The 27153-nt window shown below is 43.3% G+C and overlaps 1 protein-coding gene across 9 annotated transcripts in view; it reads right to left on the bottom strand.

Annotated features, from left to right (window-relative positions):
- The window catches only part of gli2a (GLI family zinc finger 2a), a 592799-nt gene that overhangs the window by 170727 nt on the left and 394919 nt on the right, over positions 1–27153 (bottom strand). For all 9 annotated transcript variants that reach the window (XM_072258704.1, XM_072258698.1, XM_072258703.1 and 6 more), the window contains 2 exons: positions 8647–8852; positions 5104–5295 (listed from right to left, as the gene is read on the bottom strand). In XM_072258704.1, the coding sequence (XP_072114805.1) occupies positions 5104–5295; positions 8647–8852 (398 nt within the window). The remainder of the gene's footprint in view (positions 1–5103; positions 5296–8646; positions 8853–27153) is intronic.

The following is a 27153-nucleotide window of genomic DNA, read 5'->3' on the forward strand; positions in this document are numbered from 1 at the left end:
TGCATTATACAATTCTGAGATCTGTCTTCTCCACAAACAGCCATGAAACAAAGAACCATGAAACCAACCCGTTCAAAGAAAAAAGTCTCAAACCCACCTACCCCCATGCACAAAAACATTGCAGAAATGGCAAAAGAAAATGAGTGAAAAAGAGAGAATATAAAACACAAAATTGAAAGGCATATTTCAGTTCAGCTCAGCGTCCTTATCTGCATGCACCAAACTATCAAAAGGGAGATCCTGAAATTCATTTCTGAATTGTCATCCCAGCAAACGGGGCTTCTGTTTTTTTTGTCTGATGCAGTTGTTCAGCTAATGTAGGATGCCGAATCTTCGCTGGTAGTTTCAGGTTTGCAAAGTCAATTATGTGACTTGAATGCGTGCATGTCTGACAGAATGCAGACGTACAGGCATCTTGTGAGCCACCTGGAAATGATCATTGATATAATTCGCTCTGGGGAACATCCGTTTTACATTGGAGAGCGAGGAATAAAAAGCATTGCGTGGTAGAAGTTCTGGACTGAGATATTTCATGGCTAGGGATCAATGGAGTGGCACGGTAGTGTAGAGTGGTTAGCACAACGCTTTGCAGTCCAGGCGGCCCGACTTCAATTCCTGTTGCTGCCTGTAAGGAGTTTGTACGGTCTCCTCATGACCATGTGGGTTTCCTCCGGGTGCTCTGGTTTCCTCCCACAGTCCAAAAGACGTACCAGTTGGTAGGGTAATTGGTCATTGTAAATGGTCTTGCGATTATGCTAGGGTTAAATCGGGGTATTGCTGGGCAGCGAGGCTTGAAGCGTAGGATGCGCCTAATCCAAGCTGTCTCTTGGAATACCCTGGATGCATTTACCTGACCTCAACCCAGTCGTACTTATCATTTATTAATTTAGCGATACATCATGGAAAAGGCCATTCAGGCCCTTCAAACTGCGCTGCCCAGTAACCCATTACAACCCCAACTTAACCCGAACCTAACCACAGGACTATTTACAACAACCAATTAACATCTTTGGACTGTGGGAGGAAGCCAGAGGATCAGGAGAAACCCCACACATTCCATGGGGAGGTCATACAGAAGAATCTAGGACTGAACTGTGAACTCTGACCCCCTGACCTGTAAGAACATTGTGTTAACCACTGCACTACCATTGGGTGTGAAAAATATACATCAGGGACCATGTCTGGTTCAAATTGGCGGTGTCTGGATTTAAATTTTATAAATGAGTAGTCTCAAAAAATGTTGGAAATTTGAGTTACAGGGACTGATCTGGTGTAGAGACAGGTCATTTGTCCCCAGGGAATGCGTGTGTTTTCTTTGGATCCCCTGGTTTCTTCCCACAATAAAAAGACATACTGGGAAGGTTAATTGTTCCATCATTACGTTAGGGGTAAACCAGGGATTGATGCTGCTTGACCTACTGAGTTCCTCCAGCATTTTGTGTGTGTTGTCAGGGTTGCTGGGGCAGTGAGGCTCGAAGCTGGAAATGCCTACACTGCACTGTTATCTCTAAATAAAACAAAGTAGACCACAGTATGCAGCAGAAACCCACTGGGACACAGGGCTCACGTGCAAACTCCACACAGACAGACAGACAGACAGTGGTCAGAACCAAACAGGGTCTTCAGCATGATGCGAGTCTGCTAAATATACCACTGCATTGCCCTTAAGTCTAGGTAGTGAACCCCTTCCCTTTGAGAGGCACCTCATGACATCATCAAGCACCCTGAGGCAGGTATAATGCCGAGGTGATGACAGAACACTAAGCCAGCCTCAACATACATTTCCCATGGCCCTAGTATGAATTTATATCCTCAGCTCTTACTTCCAGCCAAGATTTCCCTTCATTATAAAATTAGGATTTTCTTCCACATTGAACTCTTACCTATAAACCGGCAGACATGCAAAAAAGCACAGTTGCTCTGAATGAATATTTAAATTTCACCTACTAAAAGAACAAGTAGCTTCTTTAAAGTCAAGAACAATTCAAAGCATTTCTCAGTCAGCATTTTACACCTAGAATCAAAATTACTATTTCCTGTTCTCCCTTACTTCCAACTCAACTTTCCCCTCCTCCGTTTGCAAATTCTATTTCCCCTTCTCCAATAATCACTCAGTGGCCACTTTATTAGGTACAGGAGTGGAACCCGGTGTGGTCCTCTGTTGCTGTAACCCCTCCACTTCAAGGTCCGAGGTGCTGCCCACTCAGTGATGCTATTCTGCACACTGCTATTGGAATGTGTGGCTTTTGGAGTCACTGTCCCCTTCCTGTCAGCTTAAACCATTCTCCTCTGACCTGTTCACTTTCACCCACACAACTGCTCGCTGAATGCCTCTTTGTTTTACGGACCATTCTCTGTCATCTCTAGTCCACGGACTCCTGGCTTAATAGTATCGGTCCATGGCATAAAAAAAAGGATGGGAACCCCTGCTCTGGTGACTGTGGTGCATGAAAATCCCAGGAGATCAGCAGTTTCTGAGATACTCAAACCACCCCATCTGGCACCAACAATCATTCCACAGTCAAAATCATTTAGATTATATTTCGTCCCCATTCTGACGTTTGGTCTGAACAACAACTGAACCTGTTGACTGTGACCACATGCTGTTATGCATTGATTGGTGGATTAGATATTTGCATTAATGAGCAGGTTTACAGGTGTACCTAATAAAGTGGCCACTGATTGTCCTTCCCATGGAACTACCCACTTCACCAAATTGACACTTTTCCTGAACATTCATTAATGGCATCCTCGTATAGGTCAGTTAGCTATGAAGGGCACTGATAATGAGCTGAGTTGTGTACCTAACCTGAAGTCCCTTAAATTCATTTCTGGATGAGTTCACTGAACAGTGATCATGAAAGGAACCTGCATTAATGCTGTACCTTTGGCGGGCTCAGGACCTCCCAGGTACTTTACAGTGAATTAAGTAATTTTTAAAGTGAAGTCACTAATACTGCTTTTTTTTTGCCTCCCTGGCCTAAGGATATTAAAACAGGTTTGTCATAATCTGATAAATTTTGCACTACTTATTTAATTAATTTATATATATTTCTTAACTCCGCTATGGAAGATCCCTAACCCTGCAAAAGGAGGAGGGTTGGACATGGGGCTAGCAACCCCATCCTGTAAAACGCCAGAGCTACAGAAACGTTAACAGAGGCTCCATGGGTCTCATCCCTGGGAGGGGAAGGATTTTAAAAGATGGGCTACACCTGGGGACAACTTGCAAGACTGGCCCAGGACAGTGGTTTCTGGTGAGCTGCTGTCAGCAGCCTATGCCCCAGTCAGGGTGGTGGGCTTAAAAAGGAGAACATTTTTCCTATAATAATTCGTGGCCTTCTTTTTTTATGTACCGCTGCCGCAAAACAACAAATTTCACAACATATGTCAGTGATAATAGACCTGGGTCTGATCCTGTTAAGTTTAACTTATCACAGAGCAGGTATGTCATTATTGGCAAAGATTAGCGAATCACTGGGTGGTACATTTACTCACTCTTTGCAAGGCTCTTTCATACAACAGTAGGCTACAATGCTTCCTTGGGTCCCACACCACCAGTTCAGGAACAATTATTACCCCTCCACCATCAGGGTCCTGTATCAGCTCAACATTGAACTCATTTCACAACCTTGGACTCCGAAGTAAGGACTCCGCAACTTATGATCTCAGTATTACTTATTTACTTTTTTTTGAGTATTCGCACAGTTTGTCTTCCTTTGCACATTGGTTGTTTGACAGTCTTTGTGATTCTATATTTCTTTCTTCTACTGTGAATATGACATAACTGTATGTACACTGATAAAAAAAATTAACTTTGAACTTTGAACTTTGGAGAAGTTTGTTTCCATAGGAGAAAGAAGTTTATCCACACACCACGGATGAAACGCTCTCAGCAAGAGCTGGGCACAGATGATCCGCAGTGCCAGCACACTTTACAAAATCTGGATTGTCTGGAATCTGCGACTAACCAAAAGCTGGAAGCCTGTGGCTCCTGCTGGCGACATGGTGTGATTTCAGTCTGAGCTTCATACATTCTGCACAACACACATCCTCTAAACAAAAATTGAAAGACAAAGAGCAGGTCTGTGCACTGCTTTTTCCTTGAGCACTCCACCGAGGGAGAAATATGAAAGAAACAAACCAGAAAAATGTGTACAATCCAGTATTAGAGATTTTCAGCTCAGTTTATAAATAGTGGGTGGTGGTGGGAGGTGGGAGGAGTGGTGACTGTCGGCAGCCACTGCCTCAATTCACTAAACACTCCATTCTAAAAAGTTCATAGAGATTTAGTTCTCCAAGGCAATCTGTCCATGCACATATAGCCTACAGGCCATTAGAAGCACAAGAATGTCAACTTCACTTTGATGGAAGACATCCTAATCGCTTTCAAATGCTGCCCAGTCAGCGACACATACCCCGGGTGGTTTGGGATAAGTTAGGAGAAATCCCAGCGTAAACTAGACGGTTGTAAACAGCGTGCAATTGCACGTGAGCACTATTTTGAAAATAGGAAGAAATTGTCCCATAGGGTGGAGTTCCGTTTATCTGCTCTGCTTTCTCTATTAGAGAATGCTTGTTTCTGAGTACCATTAACATGATTTCAAGACAGACCACAATTGATACAAATGTCTATCAAAAGCATTGTATGCCTCTGTTCTGAAATGGCTCTGTTTTTCTTCAGATTCATGCTACATTGCAATAAATATAATTTTCCAGAAAAATACTGATTCAAAATAAATACTACAAAACTTGAATGAGTGCCCAGCGTTTTAATCTGGCTCTGTTTCTGTAGACGAGACATTGCCATTAATTTTCCAATCACCAGAAACACTTTTGAAGGAAAAAGTAAGTAATTGAAGGGAATTTTACTCTGGAAAATGAAGGCTGCAGATTAACACAGCAAGCAGACAGGGAAATGCGACAGACATGTCATTTGCAATGCAGGTCTGTCACACGGACCTCAAAGGGTTAATACCGATAAGGATAACTGAACTCTTTTGAAAATGACTTCCTTTGAGAAAATCTGAGCACTGAGCCACAGTGGGCTTCCTGATCCCCGAGATAAAAGGAAGACAAAGGAGGAAGTCTAACAGTACTTACTGTCCACAGGGTTGATGTAATCTGTGATGTGCGTCGGACCGCCCGTTCCACTGGTCTGCATGAGGATGTCACCGTATGGACTTCGATGAGTGGCCATTAGGGTCATTTGATGGTAGTACTCAGCTGGGTTAGCTCCTGGTGGGGGAGGAGGCAAGCCAAACAGACCTCTGTCCTTCAAGTGCTCATGAGGAACTGCGGGGCAGAAAAACAAGATACCCGTTCCTAAAGTTGTAAAAAGCTTTGTGAATTTTCTGTACTGACGTCAGGAACTCCTCTGCTACCCAGATGGAAGCTATCGCTGCTGTTCAGTGACGGTAGATTGGGCGTGTTTGTGTAGAAAGGAGCTGAGCGAGCTGGGGCCTCCACATTCCAAAGTTCCCTCAAACTCATAAACAAAGGCTGACTGCACTAAATGAGTTCAGCAGTGAAGAGAGAGGAAAAGAAATTGCAATAATATAGATGGAAATGCCCAGAATTGTGGCAGCTCTGTAGCAAATGTCAACAAGCGGATTTTAATTCTTGAAAGTAATGTAACCACACTCATTCACTTACTAATGCAGTCACATCTGTGCACGTTGCTGCATGTGCATTTTCACACACATATACACTAACAGGTATACTCCCAACACATACTTGCATGCACATAACATGCATAATTTCAAACCTTACTTGTTAAAGGAATATTGTGTTTACTGCCCCTTGCTTCAATACCCAGATTTGCACAGCGTTCAATCACAAAGCTAAGTGGTTAAATTAACCCCAGAGGAGCTGGAGGAGCTTCCTATGGAATGCCCACCTCCAACAAGACACAACAGGATTCCAGTGTTCTCACTCATTCAGACAAGCTCCCAGGTTCCGGTGTGCCTGGCTCAATCCTCTTGATGTGGTAGCACAATTGTAACCTTAACAATGTTGACTGCCTAATCTAATTGTGTAGACAGGAGTAATGAGTTAACCCTGCAGCTGCTATTTTAATCACTGTGCACTCAAGAAAATACCTTTAAAAATAAGGCAATACATGCTTTAAAGGATACACAGAGCACTCAGTATTCAAGAGGTTAATCTACTTGTTTAAGACCACGTCAGGAACGAGTTTATATTACTTTCTACTCAAAATGGCCCAAGAACTAAACAAGAACGGAAATGGTCATCCAACACTGAGTTGAGGAAGCTGTGATTTTTTTTGAACTCTCTGTCTGAGGATGAGGGTACTCAGTACGGCTGAAATGGAGATATTTTGACAACTAGGAATATGGGATTGGGCGGCACAGTCATTGAAACCCCGCTATTACACTGCCAGTGATCCGGGTTCAATTCCACCGCCATATGGAAGCAGCTTCTCCCTCTGACTCCATGCATTTCCTTCAGGAGTTCTGACCTCCTCCCACAGCACAAAGATGTACTGGTTACTATGCTAATTAGATCCATAAGTGTAATTGTGTAGCACGGGCTCATTGGGCCAGAAGGTCCTGTTACTGAGGTGTATCTTTAAATAAAATAAATAAATAAAAATTGATTGTCTTAGAGGGAGAGCGCGCTTGAAATAGGTGACTCATGGTGCTTCCTAAGTTCTGCGAGCTTGTTTGTTCATATGCCATGTCATATGATGGTCTTTTCATGACCATGATTGCTCTTGGCAAATTTGTCGACAGAAGTGGTTGGCCATTGCTGCCTTCTGGGCAGTGTCTTTACAAGAAGGGTGACCCCAGATATTATCAATGCTCTTCCCGGACTGTTTGCCTGGCATTAGTTTTCGCAGAACCGGGACTTGTGGTACGTAAGAGGCTGTTCATATGACCATCCACCACCTGCTCCCATGGCTTCACGTGACCCTGATCAGGGGTACAGGCAGGTGTTACACCTTGCCCAAGGAGACCTGCAGGCTAGCGGAGGGAAGGAGCTCCTTACACATCCTTAGGTAGAGACATAGCTCTACCTGATCACCTTCCTTTGGTAGAGACATATCTCCACATTAACACCCTCCTCAGGTAGTGATGTATCTTCACCTCACCACCCTCCTTTGGTAGTGACATATCTCCACCCCACCACCCTTCTTTGGTAGACACATATCTCCACCCCACCACCCTCCTTAGGTAGTGACCTATCTCCACCCCACCACCCTCCTCGGGTAGTGATGTATCTTCACCTCACCACCCTCCTTTGGTAGAGACAGATCTCCACCTTGACACCTTCCTCGGGTAGTAATGAATCTTCACCCTGCCACCCTCCTTTGGTAGAGATGTATTTCTATCCTGCCACCGTGTTGAATTCTTTCTGCATTTTCTATTTATTTCAGGTTTTTTAAAAGCAGCAGTTTTTAATAAATCTCTACCTATTAATATGGATGACCGTAAGTGGTCTAGTTGATCACTGACTTCAAGAGGATTTAAGGACGGGCATTTAGAACAACACAGCACACAGGAACGGGACCTTTGTCCCACCATGTCATGGAGCATTACAGTAGAGCCTGACATTACAATTTAATGTTTGCTATGCAAGTAATGCCCATATCCATGAACAAATAAAAATTTTCTTTTACTGTTTTGCCATTGCTTAAGGAATTTTTCACCAGATTCCTTCAGATAGGAGTAACAAAATATATGTGGACTAAGATGTTAACTGTCCTGTGCTATCACCAGTGGGATCACCAGTTGATCTGCCACCTGTCTTCAGGAGTTTCGGCCCGCTTATGATCAAGACTCCCTCGAGGTGGTGGGCCAGCAGTGCTAAAGCACCACCTCCCACTGGTGAGCTTAAAAACTTGGCATCTGCCTCTATCAGAGTTGTAGGTCGCTTCCATCCAACAGATAGTCTACTCTTCAGGTGTCTATGCAACTACTGAAGGGTTTGCAAGATATGTATACACTGTCTGACTATCTGCCCCTCTGGACATAATTGGTCCACACCCATGCTGATCCTTTCTCTGCTGCCTCAGCTACAGCCCTGCTGGTTGACTTGATCTCTCTTCTAGTGAAGCCAAGGTCACGCAGCCACTTCTGGAAAGTGAACGCAATAAACCCACGGCAGCCTACTTCGAATGGATAGCATGAGACCTTCCACCCTCTGTCTCTGCACTCTGATCTTAACTCTGCATACTTGGTTAACTTGCGCTCATGGGCTTCATCGATGTTGTCTTCCCAGGGGACTGTGAGTTCACCAATAACCACTTCTCTACTGGTGTCAGACCATACGATTATATCTGGACGCAATGTTGTGAAAGCTATTTGCTCTGGGAAACAGCCTTTCCCATCCAGGTCAGCCTTGACACACCAATCATTGATTCCTTCAGATAGGAAAATAAAACTTGATATTTAGCTTTTGGATTCGTACACTTTATCTATCTCAGAAGAGCCAACGTTTGAAAAGAGGACAACTACGAGTGACCCATTGCATTTGCTAATATCTGAAAGGTCTTTTTGAAAGTGGCCATGTGAACTGTATATTAAGCCATCTTTTACAATATGTTCACTTTATATTTTGCAGAAGAAATCATGAGAAGTTATTAGCCAGAGATACCTGGAAAAAGAACTCATTAAGGCTTACCATCAGCTGGACTCAGGCCCCTTGCAGCCGAAATCATAGAGAGCGTGGGACTCCCATGCATGGTCCTCAGGTAATGTTCCATGTGGGGATTGACGTAAGGGTGGGGTGGGCTGAAGGGGGACTCCCCTGTCCCCGCTGGATTCCGATGAGGAGAGAGGCGGATGAGGGAGATGTCGGAGAAGACTGGGCTTCCAGCCAATGGAGGCCTGAGGAGACAGAAGCACAATGTTCTTTAAAGATCAGTCAGTTTTGTATTTTTACGATCATTGAAAACCCGCAGACGGAAATCAGTTCAACTGCATTGAGGGGAGCTGAAAGTGATCTACATATTGATGTGAAACGTTGCTTTAAATGTTGTTTCAAACTACATTGTGCCAGTAGGGTCCATTTTGATGCAAAGCTGGTCAACGTGGACTGGAGCAAGAAGCCAACTCATAGCTTAATGTTAAATTCTGCTCGAGCTGGATTTCAGCTGGTACTTCTTAAGTAGACAAGAGGTTGTGTTTCCATTTCAACTAAGTAAATTCATATTTGCATTGTGCATCTTGATTCAAAGCAGCTGGGAATCTGGAACAAAGGTCAGGGGTTTACTTTTGCAAAGCAATGTCTTACTTCGCACAACACAGACTGCACGATTCCTTAATGTTTGTCCCCATGGCTTCAGCAGAAAAATGCTCAAACTTTTAAAGGCTGCCCCTCTAATAAGGACATTGAGAGCTTGCCATGGGCATGGGCTGGCATGAGGCAGCTTGAACCATGGTGCTCAACAATATCTGAACCGTGAAGGTTGGGAGAGGCAAAAGAACCTACAGCATAGAAGTCAGAGTCAATTGTCTGGTGGCTAATTAGGTTGGGAGAGGGAAAAGAGACAACAAAGAGGTGGAAAGAAAAAGTTGCTGGTGAACGCAACAGGCCAGGCAGCATCTCTAGGAAGAGGTACAGTCGACGTTTCGGGCCGAGACCCTTGGTCAGAACTAACTGAAAGAAGAGCTAGTAAGAGATTTGGAAGTTGGGGGGGGGGGGGGGGAGATCCGAAATGATAGAAGACAGGAGGGGAAGGGATAGAGCCAAGAGCTGGACAGGTGATTGGCAAAAGGGCTATGAGAGGATCATGGGACAGGAGGCCTAGAGAGAAAGAAAGGAGGGGGGGAAGCCCAAAGGATGGGCAAGAAGTATAGTGAGATGGACAGAGGGAGAAAAAGGAGAGAGAGAGAGAAAAAGAATAAATAAATAAATAAATAACAGATGGGGTATGAGGGGGAGGTGGGGCATTAGCGGAAGTGAGAGAAGCCGATGTTCATGCCATCAGGTTGGAGGCTACCCAGACAGAATATAAGGTGTTGTTCCTCCAACTTGGGCGTGGCTTCATCTTTACAGGAGAGGAGGCCGTGGATAGATATATCACAATGGGAATGGGATGTGGAATTAAAATGTGTGGCCACTGGGAGATCCTGCTTTCTCCAGCGGACAAAGCGTAGGTGTTCAGCGAAACGATCTCCCAGTCTGCGTCGGGTCTCACCAATATATAGAAGGCCACATCGGGAGCACCGGACGCAGTACATCACCCCAGCCGACTCACAGGTGAAGTGTCGCCTCACCTGGAAGGTCCGTCTGGGGCCCTGAATGGTGGTAAGGGAGGAAGTGTAAGGGCATGTGTAGCACTTGTTCCGCTTACAAGGATAAGTGCTGGAAGGGAGATCGGTGGGAAGGGATGGGGGGGACGAATGGACAAGGGAGTCGCGTAGGGAGCGATCCCTGTGGAAGGGGGGAGAAGGGAAAGATGTGCTTAGTGGTGGGATCCCGTTGGAGGTGGTGGAAGTTACAGAGAACTATATGTTGGACCCGGAGGCTGGTGGAGTGGTAGGTGAGGACAAGGGGAACCCTATTCCTAGTGGGGTGGCGGGAGGATGGGGTGAGAGCAGATGTGCGTGAAATGGGAGAGATGCGTTTGAGAGCAGAGTTGATGGTGGAGGAAGGGAAACCCCTTTCTTTAAAAAAGGAAGACATCTCCCTCATCCTGGAATGAAAAGCCTCATCCTGAGAACAGATGCGGCAGAGACGGAGGAATTGTGAGAAGGGGATGGCATTTTTGCAAGAGACGGTGAGAAGAGGAATAGTCCAGATAGCTGTGAGAGTCCATAGGCTTATAGTAGACATCAGTAGATAAGCTGTCTCCAGAGATAGAGACAGAAAGATCTGGAAAGGGGAGGGAGGTGTCGGAAATGGACCAGGTAAACTTGAGGGCAGGGTGAAAGTTGGAGGCAAAGTTAATGAAGTCAACCAGCTCAGCATGCATGCAGGAAGCAGCGTCAATGCAGTTGTCGATGTAGCGAAGGAAAAGTGGGGGACAGATACTAGTATAGGTTTGGAACATGGATTGTTCCACAAAGCCAACAAAAAGGCAGGCATAGCTAGGACCCATACGGGTGCCCACGGCTACACCTTTAGTCTGGAGGAAGTGGGAGGAGCCAAAGGAGAAATTATTAAGAGTAAGGACTAATTCCGCTAGACGGAGCAGAGTGGTATTAAGAGGTGGAAAGCAAGATTTGAAAGATTAGTTTTATTTGTGCTGTCCATCACAAAGATTCAAGATTCAAGATTGTTTAGTATCATTTCCCATACACAAGTGTAAGGAGAATGAAATAATTGTTACTCTGGATCTGATACAGCACAAAAAGACAAAGAATAAATAATAATAATAAAAAACACAATAAATATAAATACATATGATAGCTTATATACCTAGATTGATTGTAGGACCATAAAATGATGTTAGGCTGTACATAAGGTGACATAAAGACCATCTCCATTACATTATTTGTCTTCAACCCAAGCCTATTTGTTGCTGAGATCGTCATTCAAGTATTTACCTTCTCGAAATTCAGTTATGGCCTGTCATACCACTATTGACTGCCCATCAGAAGGCATGGCCAGCACTGCTCTCCAGAGCCTTGTGTCATGGCCTAATCCTCTCCTGGTTCTATAAGCTCAGAAATTCACAGCAAGTTACAGCACTGTCCAACTATTACTTGGGTTTAATTGAACCAAATTTGGCATCAGCTCCATCATTTCGATGGCCTTCAGGTTAGTGCTGGAGTAACTTTGTGGAGTCCAGCCCTACATTCTCACCCAGATACTTAAATAGATTGAGGGTGTCCACCTTCACCAACAGTTCAGACAGCTCCCAGCAATGATTATGTGAAATAATGTTTTTCTATCTCAACTATAATTAATCTACCAATTAACCTAAATCCATTAACCTAAATCTGCATCACTAATATGCTTCTCCCTTTAAATTCTCCACATCACTGACTGTACTTTTGGAAACCTATTGAATATTAAAAGGCCTAGATAGAGTGGATGTGGAAAGGACGTTTCCTTTGGGGGCATCTAGGACCAGAGGGCCCAGACTCAGAATAGAGGGATGTCCATTTAGAATAGAGATGAGGAGGGATTTCTTTAGCCAGAGGATAACGAATCTGTGGCCAAGTCATTGAGTATAATTAAACTGCCGTTTAGTAGATTCTTGATTGGACAGGACATCAAAGGTTACAGGAGGAAGGCAGCAGAATGGGGTTGAGAAGGATAATAAATCATCCATGATGAAATGGTAGACCGGACTCAATAGGGAGAATGGTCTAGTTCTGTTCCTGTGTCTTACGGGTATTGCATATGGGCTTATCCCATCATTGGTACCTGTATCTTGAGCACCTAGACCTCATATACTGAGATTCTCATCTGAATTACTTTGACCTGTGCAATTACCTCTCAAAAAACAGCTTTTTGTTATCCTCTCTCTTTATCCCAAATGGCCAAGGTCCATTGGCCATGGGACCTAAGTTTAAATACTTGGCGATATTTAGTTCTGCAGTTGGGTCCTCCAGAAACGACAAGCTTTCCCAAAGACTGACTGTTTACAGAAAGATAGGAAAATCAGAGGGAAGGAACTGAAAGTAAACCTTTCAGCAATTGTGCTGTCCTCTCTCTCTGTCTATGTGAGGTGAATACTGAATCAGAAAAGTTTACCTGTACTGATTTACCAAAACAACCCATTCATCAGTCTGACAGAAGGATTTCAAAGCAACAGGTAGCAGCCCGATCATGCAGAAAAGGCACACACTACCCCACACTGCTAATGATGGAAGTGAACAGACAACTTTGTTCCTTTCTTGTGCCGTACAAAAAAAGGCTGATGTGTGCATATTCCCCTGAGAATGCTCTTCGCTGTTAATAGTTAGGTGTGGCTTCCTGCTACATTTATAGCAGTAATTGAACCAAAGTGTGCACACTTCAATGTAAAACTGCAAGCTGAGAGGGTGGTTGTAAAGATCCACAGGGGAGACACTGGTCTTTTACCACTGACACCAGAAACTTGCGTAAGTACAGGCCGCCAAATAGTGCTGCTTATTCTGTTCAGTAATGGTACCAAACATGCTGGGATGAGTACACAATGGTAGAAGGGTTTTGCTGCAAAACATTGACCCAGTCCTTATGATGAGTCTCATCCTGAAGCATCAACTCTTTATTCCTTTCCATAGACGCTACCTGACCTGCTGAGTTGCTCCAGCTTTACTATGGTTGATAGTGACAAAGGTCTTCAGCATTGGTGAACTAACTTCCTATCACACGAACACAGGAAAATGTATCATTTGTGTTAATGACCAACACAACCTAATGATACTGGGAGCAGTCCGCTCGCATCGTCACACATTCCGATTGCCAGTATTTTTCTCCAAAGGATAGTCACTGTTGTAATGTGGGCAAATACAACAGTTAACATGGGTATGGCAGTGTCCCAAAAGCAACAAGGAAACAAATTACCGGTTTTTTAGCTATGGTGGATGTAAGGGATTCTGCAGATGCCGGAAATCTTGAGCAACACACACAAAATACTAGAGGAAGTCGGCAGGTCAAACAGCATAAATGGGCACCAATAAACAATCAAATTTTGGGCCAGGACCCTTCATCATAGATGCTGTTGGGCCTGATGAATTCCTTTAGTGCGTTGCATTAGTTATGTTGGTTGAGGAATGAATGTTAGAACCCTGCATGCTGGGAGATGTCCATTTTTTTTCCTTCAAATATTTCCAGTTTAATTTTTGCCAAGGTTGGTTGATAGTATCTTGGTTTTAGGTCCTGTGTTCAAGTATGCTCCTCAAACAGTGAGGCACTCCATCACGACTAAACTGAATTAGCCCATTTCATGCAGTCAGGTCATATGGACATCGAGATATAGAGTACGAAAACAGATCTTTTGGTTAAACTAGTGCACACCATCCAAGGTTCCTCATCAAAGCTCGGCCCATTTGCCTGTCTTTAGTCCTTAGCCTTCTAAATCTTTCGTAGCAATGTACCTTTCCAACTACCTTATAAGTTGTAATCGTACCTCACTCGCCTCTTCCTCTGGTTGCTTATTCCATATACGCACCACCCTTTGCGTAAATGAGTTGCCCTCAAGTTCCTATTAAGTCTCTCCCCTCTCACCTTAACCTATGCCCTCTAATTCTTGATTCCCCAGCTTTGGAAAAATGAATGTGTGCTCCTCATAATGTTTTTACACATCTACTGTATAAGATGAGTGGCGGAGTGGAGATACGTCTCTACCAAAGGAGGTGTAAAGCACTCCTACACTCCGCTAGCCTATAGGTCACCCTTGGGCAAAGTGTAACACTGCTAACGCCCCACTCCCTGCCTGATCAGGGTCACATGAAGCCGTGGCAGTGGGTGGTGGATGGTCATCTGAGCAGCTAGCTGGTGGATGTCACAAGTCCTGGGTCTGACGCCAGGCAGACAATCTCTGAAGAGTATTAATAATAACTGAGGTCACCTGTCTTGTAAAGACATGACCCAGAAGAACACAATGGTCAACCATTTCTGTAGAAAAATTTGCCAAGAACAATCACGGTAATGAGACCAAGATCGTCCACGTTATACGACATGGCACATAATGATGATGATGATCACTGTGTAAAGCCAATTCTCAGTCTCCTACGTTCCAAGGAATAAAGTCCAGACCTGGTCAATTTCTCCCTATAATTCACCCCTCAGATCCTGACATCTTTGTAAATCTTTTCATAACATCTTTCTATAGCGAGCGACAAAAACTGAACACAATACTCCAAGTACGGCCACACCAGCATCCTGTACAACTGCACAATGACCGACCAACTTTTAAACTCAATACCCTGTGTGAAGAAGACCAGCATTCAAATCCCTTCTTCACTCATCTGTCCACCTGTGCCTCCTATTTTAGAGAACCATGTACTAGAACTCCAAGGTTCCTCAGGTTCTACAACACTCCCCAGGGGCCTACCATTCACTGTGGAGGTCCTACCCTGATTAGAATTTCCAAAATGCAACACCTCACACTTATTCAAATTAAACGGCATCTGCCATCCCTTGGCCCACTTACTCTGTTGATCAGTATCTTCCTGTAATTTTTGATTACCTTCTTTGTTGTCCAGTAAACAAACTATTTTAGTGTTATCAACAAACTTATTAACCATGCTTTATATATTTTTATCAAAGTCATTGATAGAGGTGATGGACATTAATTGACCCAGCACTGACACCTAAGACACATCACAGGTCACAGGCTTCCAGTCCAAGAAATAATCTTCTACCATCACCCTCTGCTTTCTACAATCAATACAACCATTTAACGGCTCTCTCTGGATTCCATGTGATCTAACCTTCCAGAGTGGGTTTCCATGTGAAAGTCCATATAATCCACTTCTACTACCTGTTCTCATCAGCTTTCTTGGTCACCTCATCAAAAAACTTAATCAAATTCATAAGTCATGACCTCCCATGCACAAAGTTATGCTGACTACCCCTAATCAACCTCTTGTCTTTCCAGATTTACATACTTAAACCTCCAACTTTATTTTATTTAATTGTTATAATTGTTGAATGTTGTTACACTAATACACCGCAGCAAATTCCTAATACTGTACATCTAAATGCATATGGTGAATAAAGATAATCCCTCTAAATCCTCTACAGTATCTTATCTATTGCAGACGTGAAACTTACTGGCCCATAGTTGCCAGCTTTTTTTTTGCTGCCCTTTGTAAGATGAAATGTTTGCTTCCTTCCTATCTACTGACACCTCATCTGTGGCAAACGATGATGCAAATATCTCAGCTAAAGCTCCCACAATATCTTCTCAAGCCTCCCACAGTGTTCTTGGCAGCTTCCCACAGCTTTTGGAACACTGTGACTCAGACTTGATGATTCTTTTGCTGGGCCAGGCCATGATCTCCTTTATTGTTAAAAACATTTTAGCACCATCGATTTTAGGAGTGTAGTTTTACATCTTTCTCCTTGCATCAATCTCACTTATGTACACCATCAGTAAATGGGCAAGTTAATCTATCAGAACTCTGTGGGTATAACTGCAGCAACTGTGACTGACAAAATAGTCATGTCAGTGTTGGTCTCAATACAAGATGGGTAGGGACGTAGCATTTATTTACCATGGCCTTGCGGATTATAAATAGATAGGCACCACTGGTCACAGTTGTTCAAACCAAAGAGAATATCCTTTATACTTTAGCCTTTTGTATTCTGCACTCACAATACACACTGCAGTGTTACCTTACAAGTTGCTTAGCTGTGACTCTAATCTTGTTGCTCATGAGCACTGCCCTCACCCTACCCATCTCTCGTTTTAAACTGACAGTATTAGATGAGTTTGAAGCATGAATGCCTCGCTGCAATAAAGTCCCCCCCCCATCAAATATATGTAAATTGTCAAGATCGGAGAACAACTTGACCCAACCGTACGATATAGTAAAATGGCTTTTACTGGTGGCTGGTGTTAACAGCTCAGAGAATCCCACCTGGATGCAACACATTGACGCAATCATGAAGAAAGCACGCCACCTCACTAGGAGTTTGAGGAGATTTGGTATGTCACCAAAATTTCTACAGACGTACCGGGTGGAGCATTCTGACTGGTCTTATCAACATCCGGTGCGGAGGCTCCAATACACAAGGTCGGAAGAGTCTACAGAGAACTGTAGGCACAGCCAGCTCTGTTATGGGCTCCAGCCTCCCCACCTTCAAAGAATCTTCAAAAGACAGTGACTCAAGAAGGCAGCATCCATCATTAAGTATTCTCACCACCCAGGAAAAGCACTCTTCTCATGACTACCGTCAATGAGGAGGTACAGGAGCCTGAAGCCATACACTCAATGTTTTAGGAATCACCATCTGGTTTCTGAATGCTCCATGAACTCGTGAACATGACCTCACTGTTCCTCGTTCGCTCCATTTATTTATTTATTTATTTATTTATTTATTTTTGAAACTTAAATATTAAGTTTTACGTCTTGCACTGTACTGCTGTCACAAAGCAACAAGTTTCATGCCATGTGTCTGAAATAATAAACCTGACTCTGTATCTAAAAATGGCATTTTAGGATACCAATGTCCTTAAGCTTTTGTGGTAGAACTTTCACAAAATACTCCATCATGGGAATCCAGTGCATACTATCTGAAGAATTGTTACTCAAAGGCTGAAGGTGTGTCTACTTGTTTGGATTTTCATTGAACTTCAGTGTAAGTAGCTAGTTACTTTCCATAAGCAGTAAGACTGATCAACACCTCTACCCACTAATCCAACCCTCCACACCCCCAACCACACTACTTTATCCTGCCCATTCACTTGCTCCCTCACCTCCATTCAGCGCCTCAAACAGACCTTCCAGGTGAGGCAACGCTTCACCTGGGGTCGTCTGTTGTGTCCAGTGCTCCTGGTGCAGCCTCCTCTACATTGGTGAGACTCAATGGAGAAGAGAATTATTGATAGAGGTATACAAGATATTAAGAGGAATAGATAGAGTGGACAACCAGCGCCTCTTCCCCAGGGCACCACTGCTCAGTACAAGACGACATGGCTTTAAGGTAAGGGGTGGGAAGTTCAAGGGGGATATTAGAGGAAGGTTTTTTACTCAGAGAGTGGTTGGTGCGTGGAATGCACTGCCTGAGTCAGTGGTGGAGGCAGGTACACTAGTGAAATTTAAGAGACTACTAGACAGGTATATGGAGGAATTTAAGGTGGGGGGTTTTATGGGAGGCAGGGTTTAAGGGTCGGCACAACATTGTGGGCTGAAGGGCCTGTACTGTGCTGTACTGTACTATTCTATGTTCTATGTTCAACGTATATTGGGGACTGCTTTGTTTAACACCTCCGTTCCATCTGCCATAAGTGGGACTTCCCAGTGGCCAAACATTTTAATTCCCATTCCCATTCCCGTTCGGACATGTCGATCCATGGCCTCCTCTTGTGCCATGATGAGGCCACCCTTAGAGTGGAGGAGCACAACCTTATATTCCAACCTATTGGCATGAATATCGATTTCTCCTTCTGGTAAAAAAAATCCCTCTCCCTCCCATCTTCTTCTATTCCCCACTTTAGCTTGTTACCTCTTCTCACCTGCCGATCATCTCCCCCGGTGCCCCCCCCCCTTTCGGCTATGGGCCATATAGTCTCTGGTCTTCCCCTATCAGATTCCTTCCTCTTCAGGCCTCTACCTTTCCCACCCACCCAGCTTCACCCACCACCTTCCAGCTGTCCTCCTTCGCCGCCCCCCACCTTTTTACTTAGGGGTCTTCCTCCTTCCTTTCCAGTCCTGAAGAAGGGTCTCAGCCTGAAACATCGACGGTTTATTCCCTAGATGCTACCTGACCTGCTGAGTTCCTCCAACGTTTTTCGTCTGTTGTTTTGGATTTCCAGCATCTGCAGAGATTCTAGTGTTTATAGTATCTGTACCAGGACCACCAGACTCAAAAACAGTAACTTACCTCAAGCAGTAAAACTGATCAACATCTCCGCCCACTAACCCACCCCTTCACACCCCCAACCACCACTACTTTATCATTTCCTGTCAGACACTCTTTTACCTACCTGCCATCACTTTATGGACATACAATCAATCTATGTATATAAACTATCTTATATATTTATATTTATTGTGTGTTTTTATTATTATTGTTTTCCTCATTGTATTGTGCATTTTTATGCTGCATTGGATCTGGAGTAACAACTATTACTTTCTCCTTTACACAATCCTGAATCAAGTTTACCTGCTTAAAAAAGGCAGGGCCTAACTGGGAGGTGAATGACGCCATGAAAAATGCACAGTGATTTTAATCGCAGCTACCACTGTTTCCACAAATTGCCCACAAAGTGTGGGTGCCTGGGTCAGAGGGCAGCCACTTTCAGTGCTATTCAAAGGGATCATTAACGGCAGTAATAGAAAACTGGAAGCAAGCCAATGCTCACTTTGCCTTGGGCGTATTATACTTTAAACCTCCTGTGACTTTAACCTCTTGCTCCTGGGTGCTCTTTAAAGCTTTTACCAGTGAAACAGGCCATCCTGTTTGTATCCCCAACAATCTGCCCTGAACAGTCATCCCTTTCTTAGGGCAGATGCAAACCCTCTAACAGAGCCTACTCAACAGGTTTTATCACCTTCCCAAATAACAAGTAACCTAGAATCAGCAACATTACCAGCATAAGCTTCCTAACTGCAATTTGGAGTAACACACAAATATGTCGGAGGAATTCAGCGGGTCACAAAGCATCTATGGAGGAAAATGGATGGTTGACCTCTCAGTCTAGATGAGGGGCCTCGACTTGAAACCTCAACTGTCCATTTCTCTCCACAAATGCAGCCTGACCTGCTGAGTTCCTTCAGCGCTTAATAAATTGCTCCAGATTCCAGCCTCTGTATTCTCTTGTGTCCCTGTGTGACTTTACTGATATTCATCCATAGAAAATTACCAGGACCGACCCCTTATCATCACCCACATCATTAGTCATAGCCTAGCCGATTTATGATGAAAATATATCCTTCGTATTCACACCCTTTAACTATATCTTTCTTTTGGTTATACAATCCCCAGCTTTGACCCACAAAACTGATCCACAGTCTGGTGAGATATTATGTGACAGCAATCTCCTTAGCTGAATTGCCAACACTCAACAGAATAGAGCCATACAGAACTAAAACAGGCCCTTCAGCTCCTTCAGTCCCATACAGTTCAAGTTGCCTATTTAAGCAAGTCCTATTTGCCTGGATTTGGCACACGTCCCCCTAAACCAGAGTTCCTTAAACGTTTTTATGCCATGGAGCTTCCTGGGAGTCCAGTGAAGCCTATGGACCCCTTCTGAGAATAATGTATATAAATATATAAAATAAAATATATAGAATTACAAAAGAACCCAATTATATTGAAATACAGTCATCAAAATGTGGTGTGTTGCCTACATTCATCATTGAAGGAAATGTTAAATTTCCGTAAGAATTTAGTGAAAATAAAGATGTAAATTTTTCCCCATCCAAGTTCACGGACCCCTTGGAATCTATCCATAGGCCCCTAGGTTAAGAATCCCAGCTCAAAAACTTTCCTATTCATGCACAGATCCTGTTGAAGTGTCTTTTAAATATTGTTAATGTACTATTTCCCTTGGCAGCTCATTCCATATACAGAGCACCCTCTGAGTAAAAAAAATCTGCCCCCTAGGATCCTATTAAATGTCTTCCCCCAAATGTGATTTTAACGTACGTCACAATGGCCTGGTTTAATTAAATTCTTAAGCTCTGATGAAATGTCGTGGACATGAACCCTGTTTCTCTCCACAAATACCGACTCACATGCTGAGCATTTTTGGCAAGTTCCATTCTTATTTGCAGCAACACAAGCTGTATTTTGTGACACATTCTTCATTAACACCAGTTTAAAAGCTACCACCTTTGAACAGTGCCTCCTCTTGATCTTATCAGAGGTTCACAGCATGTACAGCCACAAGTCAAACACATCTGCAATCAAATTCACAAACTGGAAGCTATTACTTCGTAGCCGGTAGAGAGTCTGCCTTGTAAAGTACCACTATTTTGTTGAGGAGGCATTATATGAAGGTGATGAAAAATATTTGAGCAGTAGCTTTGCTGTTTGGGAAGGAGGCATACCAAATTAGAGCACTACAGCACAGAAACAGGCCCTTCAGTCCATCTAGTCAGTGCCAGATTACTATTCTGCTTTTCCCTCAGACTGGCACCTGAACCACCACACCCCTCCCATCCACGTACCTATCCAAACTTCTCTTAAGTGTTGAATTCGAACCTGCGTCCCATCACTTCCACTGGCAGCTTGTTCCACATTCTCACCACACTCTGACTGAAGATGCACCCACTCATGTTCTCCATAAACATTGCATCTTTCACCCTTAACCCATGACCTCTAGTTGTAGTCTCGCCCAACCTCAGTGGAAAAAGCCTGCTTGCATTTACCCTGTCTATACCCCACAAATCTCCCCTCAGTCCCCTATGCTACGGCGAATAAGTCCTAACCTATTCAACCTTTTCCTGCAACTCAGGTCCTCAAGTCCTAGCAAAATCCTTGTAAATTTCCTTTGTACTCTTTCAATCTTATTGATATTTTTCCTGCAGGTAGGTGACCAGAACTGCACACAATACTCCAATAAATTCCCGAGCTAAACACAGGGCTGAGATGAAATGAGAGATTTTGGGCACAATTCTAAACTAAGAAGATATTCCATGGATGGTGGCTAGCTGCTTGTGAAGAGGTTTATTTGTCAGGTGCGGTGTGGGTTTGGGGTTTCAGTGTTCCTGCAGCGTGTAACTCAACCCACATGTCAAACAGAAACAAGCAGATGGGGTCAGATTAAGTAGGATTAAATGAACCAGTTTTAAAAAAACTGTCAGCAAATGTGTTTAAAAATTGAAACTATAGAACCAGGGAAAATGAAATTAAGCACTAGAAAGCAAAGCCAAGAAGTAAAGGAAAATTTAAACAAACTTAGAGGATTCAATTAAACTGAGAAGCGGGAAACTAGAAACAGGTTGTGAAAGAATACACAGTCAGTCCCACCTGTGCCCAGATTCTCCCGTCCCTTGATGCTGGCCCTCCATATGCATTTCCAGACCTCATGTCTACCCTCTGACATCTTATCCAATTAGCCATCTTCCGCGTGTGGACCCAATTAAATGCTAAAGGGATATTTCAATGTGTGGGGGGTGGTAGAAGGCCCAAAAATGAATTCCATTCCTGCCTGGACCCAACATCTTAAGTGCATTTTAAAGAAGAGGCTATGGGTCAGTGATGAAAGGTTTGAAACCTCAAATGGCCTCTGTTCAGCTCCATTGGCTCAGACTACAGTAGTCCAGCTATCACCCTGATGAGTCATTCGTGGAATGTGGGCATGTTGAGTGCTTGTTTCATCATTTTAATGATTAAAGATTAGCTTTATTTGTCACATGTACATCAAAACATCAAAACGTACAGTGGAATATGTCAATTGCATTCAATGATCAACACAGTCCAGGGATGTGCTGGGAGCAGCCAAGCTTCTGGCACTAACAGAGCATACCCACAACTTACTAACCCTCACCCGTACAACAGCGGCTATGTTTCATTAGGAGTGTGAGAAGATCTGGTATGTTACCAAAAGCACTCGCAAATTTCTACAGGTGTACCATGGAGACCATTCTAACTGCTGCATCACCATCTGGTATGGGGGGGGAGGGGGAAGTGGGGACTACTGCACAGGATCGAAATAAGCTGCAGAGTTGTAAACTTAGTCAGCTCCAGTCATGGGCACTAGCCTCTGTAGTATCAGGGACATCTTCAAGGAGCAATGCCTCAAAAAGGCGGCATTCGTCATTAAGGACCCCCATCACTATGGTCATCCATTGTTCTCATTGCTACCATCAGGGAGGAGGTACAGAACCCTGAAGGCTCACACTCAGTAATTCAGGAACAGCTTCTTCCCCTCTGCTATCCAATTTTGGAAAGGACATTGAACCCATGAACACTACCTCACTACTTTTTTATTTCCATTTTTGTACTAATTTAACTATTTTATATATATATACTTACTGTAATTCAGTTTTTTTTCTCTTATTATGTATTGCATTGTACTACTGACACAAAACAACAAATTTCACGATGTGTGCCAGTGATATTAAACCGGATTTTGATTCTGATTTTTGAAATGTGGGAGGAAACCGCAGCACCCAGAGGAAATCATGCCGTCACGGGGAGAATGTACAAACTGCTCACAGACAGTAGCAGGAATCAAATCCCAAACAAGCACGGTATGGGTAGACAAGTTTCATTCCTATGGGTAGCTAATGAATCTGACGGACATCCTGATTTCCCTCCATTCAGGGCCCTCAGTGCTCCTTCCAGGTGAGGCAGCGATTCACCTGTGAGTCTGTGGTACTTGGGGCTCCAGTATGGCTTCCTCTTTGTTGGTGAGACCGGACTCAGATAGGGAGATCACGTCACTGAGCACCTACAACAACCAAGATCTCCTGGTGGCCACTCATTTCAAATCTACTTCCCATTCCAATCACTGTCAAATCTATCCACGGCCTCCTCTACTCTCACAGTAAGGCCAAGCACAGGTTGGAGGAGAAACGTCTCATATCCCATCTTGGTAAACTCCAACATGATGGCATAAATATTGACTTCTGGTAACCACTCCCCTTATTTTTCACCCCTTCCCCCACCTTTATTTTCTCTCATTCTGGTGGCTCTGTGACTCCTTCCTCTCCCCCATCCTCGTACCCACCGCGTCCATTTGATTACCCACCCACTTCCTTCATTCCATGACCTACCATCCCTCCCTCTCAGATTCCTTCCTCTTTAGCCCTTTACCCCTTCCATCTATCGCCTCTTCCCCTACTATTCACCCCCCCTTCCCCTACTATCTTCCCCCTCACTTGGACTCACCTATCTCCTGCCAGCTTGTACTCCTTCCCCTCCCCGCACATCTTATTCTGGTGTCTGTCCCCTTGCTTTCCAGTCCTGATGAAGGTTATTGGCCTGAAACCTTCACTGCTTATTTCCCTCCATTGATGCTGCCTGGCCTGCTGAGAATATTGGCAGACCGAGAGGACTAGGCCTCAAGCTGTGGTATCGCCTGGTTACAGTCACCCAGGAGAGATGTGTCGGAGTGGGTCGCTCCATCAAAAGCAGTGTGGTGTGGCATCCAAGCTGGAGTCAGTGCTGCCCCCTAATGTTCACTTGGCAGAAGACAAGCTGTATTGTGTTTGACTATAGACTGCTGCAACATTCATGGACTCAGGGTCTTGGACTATATGTTTATTGTGCGACTGTATTTTACTGATATCTTATATGTGTTAAATGTGCATTGTGCTGTGTGTGACTGTTGGCACTATGTTTTGGACCTTGGACCCACAGTAACACTCTTTTGTTTGGCTGTGTTAATGGGTATTCATGTACGGCTGAACGATAATTAAACTAGAACTTGAAGCCATTTTCTATCAGTTGTTCCAGATTTCCAGTATCTTGTACCTCAGTTTTACAATTTTTTTCTTTTGTCCCCTTAATTGACATTAGCTTTGTACTCATTTACATAATTAACTAAATTTAAAACTCCAGGGAAAACACCTCATCTTCCGACAATGCAAACAGGCCTGTTCACTCAACATCAAGTTGAACTTGAGATAATGAATATTTTTCCTTTGACAATTTCAGATAATCATTCCACATTTCCACTTCCATTAATTTACAGTTTTAACTCATATCATTTACTATTTTCTTCCTAACTCTGGGGAACATTTCTGTGGTTTCTCTGTCCATTTCCCCTTTGCTCCCCCCTCCCCCCAACCCTCCTCCCCAGACCTGGATCTTAAAACCTGAATTATGATACCAATTATGATGCCAGTTCATCAACTTTAAGCATTAACTTTGTTTCCAATGTGTGTTGGCTGACTGACTGGATATCTCCAGCACTTCCTGTTTCCATTTCACATTGAGTACAGGGTTAATGACAAGATTCTTAACAGTGTGGAGGAACAGAGAGATCTTGGCGTCCACTTCTCTTCGTCCTTCAAAATAGCCACGGAAGTTGATGGATGGTTAATAAGGAATATGGTGTGTTGGTCTTCATTAGTTGGGGGAATTGTGTTCAAGAGCCATGAGGAAATGTGGCAGCTCTATAAAACTCTGGGTAGACCACACTTGAATATTGTTTTCAGTTCTGGTCACCTCATTATAGGAAGGATGTGGAGGCTTTAAGGAGAGTGTAAAGGAGATCTACAAGGATACTGTCTGGATTAGAGAGCATGTGTTATGAGAAATGGTTGAGTAAGCAAGGGCTTTCCTCTTTGGATTGAAGGAGGAAGAGAGGTCACTTGATAGAGGTGTATAAGATGATAAAAGGCATAGATGGAGTGGACAGCCAGAAATTTTTTCCCAGGGTGGTAGTGGCTAGTACAAGAGGGTAAAATGTTAAGGTAACACACACAAAATGCTGGAGGAACTTACCAAGTCAGGCAGCATCTATAGAAATGAATAAACAGTCAATGTTTTGGGCCAAGACCCTTCTTCGGGGCCTAAAGGAGGGTCTTGGCCCAAAACTGTTTATTCATTCCATAAATGCTGCATGACCTGCTGAGTTTCTCCAGCATTTTGTGTGTGTTGCTTTGGCTTTCCAGCATCTGCAGATTTTCTTGTCTTTATAATTTTAAGGTGATTGGAAGAAAATATAGAAGAGATGCCAGAGGTAAAGTTTTGTTTTATACAGAGAGTGGTAGGTACTTGGAGCTTGCTGCCTAAGGGGTGGTGGTAGAAGTAGATACAATAGAGGTATTTAAGAGATTCTTACATTGGTACGTGAATGAAAGAAAAGTGGAGAGCTGTGAGGAACGTACGGATTTGATTGAACCTAGAGTAGGTTAAAAGGTCGGCACAACTTTGTGGGAAGAAAGGCCTGTACTGTGTTGTACTCTTTTTGTACTACTTTGGTCTGTGTGCATCAATAGGCTATCACACTGCCCAAAGCAGTTTTATATCTATTAGAAGCTCCTGTTGTGACTCTTTGAATATTGGCATAACTAAGAAGACTAAACTTCAATAGGAATGAATATCTTTCGCATTAAAATGCAACTTTCAGCCAATATTAAATGTCAAGTGCAAGGAGGAGTAATTTAAATACAGCCAGAACTTGCATAATCCAGCCCTTATCCTTATTTTTAAATCATAACAAACTTTTAATGTAAATTAATCACCAATAATAAACTAAAGACATTTTCCGTACTGAAAACAAGAGAAATCTTTGATTCCGAAATGCTTTTATTTACAAAAGGAAGATGGCACCTTGCCAGGTTTGTACCATTTTTTTTATTTCTTGCTGTTGTTTGACTTGGCACATAAATTCTTATCTGGAAATGAGAAAATAAAATGAGATTTTTAAAAAAGGAACAAGCACAATAAATTGGCAATTTAAGTGCTTTTTCCACCAACAGCCTCATTTCTTCCTAGGTGTTAGGACACACAAGCAACAAAACTCCTCTTTTTTCTCTTGCAAGATAGAAAGGCAAGGAAAATTCATTGAACTATTTCAGCAAATGTAGAGACTATTCATATCGTTTAATTTGTCAAAATGTGACTCCATCCTTACAGAACGCTTTGCTCATTTTTTTTAGCCACCCTGGTAAGAATATTTTGTCATGATTTTATTTCTTGTTCTTTCCAAACTTCTTTCCCTGGTATTGACTATTAGCCAATTAGTCATTCAATAACACTTGTCTCACATATGTTGACATTGCTGCCACCCTCCAATACAAATCTTGTGAATGAGAAGCCGTGCTGTTGTATGGTGGTGGTTTTATGAATGACAGGACAGGAAGGAGGCTTAATTAAGTTTCCAGCAGTAGACACCACTCAAAGGGAACAGCCCTGTGCGTGTATTCTTTTCCTGATCAGAGCTGTTGCATAATCCTCAGCTCTTCAAAGTAAATGGTGGGTAGCAACATGTCCTGTTACGCATACTGAGTGCTCACCTTCACTGTGCTCGAAAACAAGACAACGGATCTGTCCTTAGTGCAGGCTCTCTAGGCGTCAAAGAATTGGACAGATCTGCTTGCATCTCAGTACAGGAACTAATCACCAGTCCCAACCTGGTATTGGCTTCCTTTCCGCACGCACGCACGCACACACACACACACACACACACACACACACACACACACACACACACACACACACACACACACACACACACACACACACAGAGAAAATGTAAGATTTGCATTTCCAACAGCAGACGACTCAGGGCAACTTTTAATATCAAGGTGACACCCTATTTGCACACCAGCAGAGAGATGTTTTTTTTTGAGCCAATTGTTAAATTACTTTCTGCGTCTGTATTTGTAAACCAAGCACAAGGAGGATTAATATTGGAGCCAAAACATTGAATGTTTTAAATAGAAAGGCAAGTATTGACAGCAAACAGCATCAAAGATTACCTTATGTACTCTCTTAAATGTTTAAGTAGGCCAACACAAATCATGTCTATTGAAATAAAATCAACTTTAAAGTATGAAAAACTTGCTTAGGGCTGAGCTGGTTTAGAATCTTCTAAATTGCACTTAAATCTTTAGCTGGTGTAAATGGAGCTTAAGAATGAAGCCATGACAATGGAACCTCAATTATCCACATTCC

This window comes from Mobula birostris, chromosome 5 (assembly GCF_030028105.1).
Source record: "Mobula birostris isolate sMobBir1 chromosome 5, sMobBir1.hap1, whole genome shotgun sequence".
In the NCBI taxonomy this organism is placed as follows: domain Eukaryota; kingdom Metazoa; phylum Chordata; class Chondrichthyes; order Myliobatiformes; family Myliobatidae; genus Mobula; species Mobula birostris.